The 3,982-nt window shown below is 33.0% G+C and overlaps 1 protein-coding gene across 1 annotated transcript; it reads left to right on the plus strand.

Moving 5' to 3' along the window:
- Positions 1-2,273: 2,273 nt before the first annotated feature.
- On the plus strand, positions 2,274-3,531 carry LOC108375023 (histone-lysine N-methyltransferase SETMAR-like). The gene has a single exon (XM_017631093.1). It carries the CDS (start codon positions 2,450-2,452, stop codon positions 3,497-3,499), a length of 1,050 nt encoding a protein of 349 aa, XP_017486582.1. The 5' UTR covers positions 2,274-2,449; the 3' UTR covers positions 3,500-3,531.
- The last annotated feature ends 451 nt before the right edge of the window (positions 3,532-3,982 follow it).

Genomic DNA, 3,982 nt, shown 5'->3' on the forward strand with positions numbered 1-3,982 from the left:
AGAACTTGAGCATTTCCTTCTCCTTCAATCATTCAGCTCTACGGATTGTGTCACAAAACTACATGGCTTATAATATCAATTCCAAATACTACAACGCCAGAATCAAATAAACATAATTTATAGGGAATAAGCGTCCTGATTGATGGGTTCAGGATTATGGCAGCCCTACAGTAGCTCTACTAGAATGTTTGACGACAGCTTTGAATTTTCACTGCGTGGCTAGTTAACACGCGCATATATGCAAACACGGAATTACGTATAAATACTTAGATACTAAGTAGTTAATCCATTTCTTTTTTACTCATTTCCCTTCTCTCTTAGCTTTATATTTGTCGCCCACTTAGTACTAATTTGCATACAGGCAATGCTTTGAAAAATTTCTACGCTGCTCTAAGCCGCTCTTAGATGTGTTAAACATTATCGATCTGACATGTAGGCATACATATATGAATGCTTAGTATCTCAAAATAACTCAGCGACTTTGTTGTCTGGTCATTAGCATTTGTCACAACTCCGTTAGTGAGCTCAGATTGAGCAAAGCTGAAGTCATAGCAGCTACGGCAATCAAAAACAACCAACAACTTTTGAGAGTCTTTAAAATAGAAATCTTTGATTTAATATATTCAAATTTGATTGCACGTGTGCCATAAAACCGTTAGACTATTTTAGATTTTGGTTCTTTTCTATGAATAATTTTATCTACTTGTACGTTTATTAATACGATCGGAGAAAGTTTAAATATAATATGTACATGTAGAAATTACTTCCTACACTGCGGGGAATTAGAATTTTTCAGTAAATTTTTATACCCGAGCGAACTTGTGCACAGCCAAAACTAATGTGGAAATATATAGGCCAACCGAACTCGACTTTAACTCAGATTTACATACTTTTCGGTGAAAGTTCCGAAAGTTAACTACGAAACCTCTACAGAATACAAGTAAATCGCAGCTAAAATTTTCTTGGTTATGATTACATTAATTGTAATCATAATATTTTCAGGATTATACTTAAGGTAGTCGTAATCGTAGTTTTCATGATTGCACTTACAGTAATTGTGTTCCTAACATTTTTCGAATTACAATAACAGTATTCGAAATCATGTGTTTCATGATTACGGTTATAAATAGTAATATTAGTCCTAACAATTTTAAGATTACAATTATTACACTCGTAATGGTAACATTTATGATTACAACTAAAGTAATTATAATCTTATATAGTTTAGGGACTAAAATTAAGCAATCGTAATTGAAATGTAATCGTAATCATAAAGTGCACAGCTCGGTTTTTGAACAAGGCCTTTGAATTCACCACAGTGAAAAACGAAATATTCCGGAATCTCCCCAAAACTTCCAAAAAATACCAATGAAATCTTCAAACATGCCAAAAAAAAATCCCAAAAAAACTCTAAAAGTACCGAAAGAAAAACGCACAAAATATCCAAAGTTGCTGAAAAAGGAACAGTCAACTGCCCTCGTCTTGGTCTGCAGGCTGTATCGGAGACACAGCCGCTAAATTTAAGCGTAGAATACGTGGTATGGTTAACAGCACATCCCAGTCAAAAGCGAAAGCACACATTAAGAAAAAAATATCGATAAAAAAGCGATAATAATATCGATAGAAAGATCGATAACAAAATCGATAAAAACATCGATAACAAAAGCGATGAAAACATCGATAACAAAATTGATAAATATATAAAGACGACAAAATCGATAACAAAATCGATAGCAAAACACAATCGATATAAATATCGGCAACAAAATCGATAAAAATATCGATAACAAACTCGGTTACAAAATCGATAAATAATCAATTACAAAATCTATTAAAATATCTATAATAATTCGATAAAAAATATCGGTTATTATATCGATAATTTGCGAAAATATCGATAGCAAAATCAGTAGCGATATCGATAAACATTTCGATAACAAAATCGATAAAAATAACGATAACAAAACCGATGAAATATCGATTATAATATCGATAAGTCCCGATAATCGATTGAGTCTCTGAGTCTCCATCTATATACTTTTTTCTATAATTATCATTATTTTAATCTTTCTTCCTCTATCTTCACCTTTACTTTTATCGGTATCCTCAACCTCATCCTTTTCTGTAATATGTGTTTATCATTGTTTTTACTTTTATTTTTATTATATTCTTCATCTACATACATATTCCCCTTCTCCTTTGCCCTTATATAAATAAAGTGTCTAGGTCTTCACCTTTGCCTTTATCCTTTTCTTTAACTATGTACGTATACGAGGGTGGATTGAAAAGTCGTTAGAATTGCGACATCTATCGGTCATTAATTTACTTAATTATTGTGAATGTTAAAAGTGAACTGTCAAAAGCGAGCTGTCAAAATTTCATAACATATGGTCAAACGGTACTTTTTTGAGAATTATTTTTGCAAAACACTATTGTATTTTTATTAAAAATGGAAAAAAGTGAACTTCGTGCTGTTATAAAGTACTTTCATTTGAAAGGTTTAAACCAGAAACAAATTATTGAGGAGTTGCAGACAGTATTAGGGGAACATGCACCCTCAAATGCAACAGTTTACAATTGGGTAAACGAGTTTAAACGTGGTCGGATAAGCACCAAAGATGAGCCACGCTCTGGGAGGCCAAAAGAGGTAACGACTCCAGAAACGGTGGAAAAAGTGTACAAAATTGTCACACAAGATCGAAGAATTAAATTGAGAGAGATTGCTGACATTGTGAACATTAGTTATGAACGTGTGCATAACATAATACATGATGAATTGGGTATGAAAAAGCTTTCAGCAAGATGGGTGCCGCGTTTGCTAACTCCTCTGCAAAAAATGAACCGAATGTCGACTTCAAAAGTTGGTTTAGACATGTTTAACAGAAATCCATCGGAATTTTTGCGTCGTTTCATAACGATGGATGAAACGTGGATCCACCACTATACACCAGAGTCTAAAGAACAGTCCAAACAATGGGTAGAACGTGGCTCAAGTGCTCCAAAGAAGGCAAAGGTCGTTGCATCAGCTGGTAAGGTTATGGCATCTATTTTTTGGGATGCACAAGGTATAATTTTCATAGATTATCTTGAAAAGGGTAAAACCATCACAGCTGAATATTATTCATCTTTGTTGGATACATTGGACCAAAATATTAAGCAAAAACGGCCACATTTGAAAAAGAAGAAAATCCTCTTTCATCATGATAACGCTCCTTCACATTCATCTTGGAAAACGCAGGAAAAAATAAATGAGTTAGGCTATGAATTGCTCCCTCATCCGCCATATTCGCCAGATTTAGCTCCCAGTGACTTTTTCCTTTTTCCAAATATGAAAAAATGGCTCGGCGGAAAAAGATTTGTGTCAAATAGTGAAGTTATAGCTGCAACAAATACTTATTTTGAAGGTTTTGAAAAAACTTATTTTAGAGAAGGAATAAATATGTTAGAAAAGCGTTGGAAAAAATGTATTGACTTAAAAGGAGATTATGTTGAAAAATAAATAAATTTTTTGTTAAAAAACCAATGTCTAGTTTTTCATTCTAACGACTTTTCAATCCACCCTCGTATATGTATTCACGCTGCGATTTGGTTATAACTATTGCGCTATGTGTTAACCAAAAGCCGATACACCTACACACACAAACTTTTTGTCTCTTTCTCTCACTTCCAATGCATGCAGGTGTTTGCAAAATGATGACGAAGTGTTTTTGTGTGAAAAATCATTTATGCCCATATATATAACTCAAATAAACATACATACTTAGAAGATATCAACCAATACTTTCCGTATACAAAACGAAAGGAAAAATCTTGAGTTTTTGACTAAAGCAAACGAAAACAAAATCATTCGAGCGGTTTTCGAGCATTTTGGTAATAAAAAAAATTAGCTAATTTTTCTGAATATCTGTTGAATTTATTTAAAACCCATGGTAATAGTTCTATTGCTCCAAAGAATCTATATCCTGAAAATCAAAGTTTTATC

The sequence above is a fragment of the Rhagoletis zephyria genome, unplaced genomic scaffold, assembly GCF_001687245.7.
Source record: "Rhagoletis zephyria isolate East Lansing unplaced genomic scaffold, Rhagoletis_zephyria_1.1 Rzeph_scaffold_08391, whole genome shotgun sequence".
Classification (NCBI taxonomy): domain Eukaryota; kingdom Metazoa; phylum Arthropoda; class Insecta; order Diptera; family Tephritidae; genus Rhagoletis; species Rhagoletis zephyria.

Bases quoted from the DNA above. Each gene is read 5' to 3' on its own strand.
- LOC108375023 (XM_017631093.1), top strand. From the start codon at position 2,450: ATGGAAAAAAGTGAACTTCGTGCTGTTATAAAGTACTTTCATTTGAAA.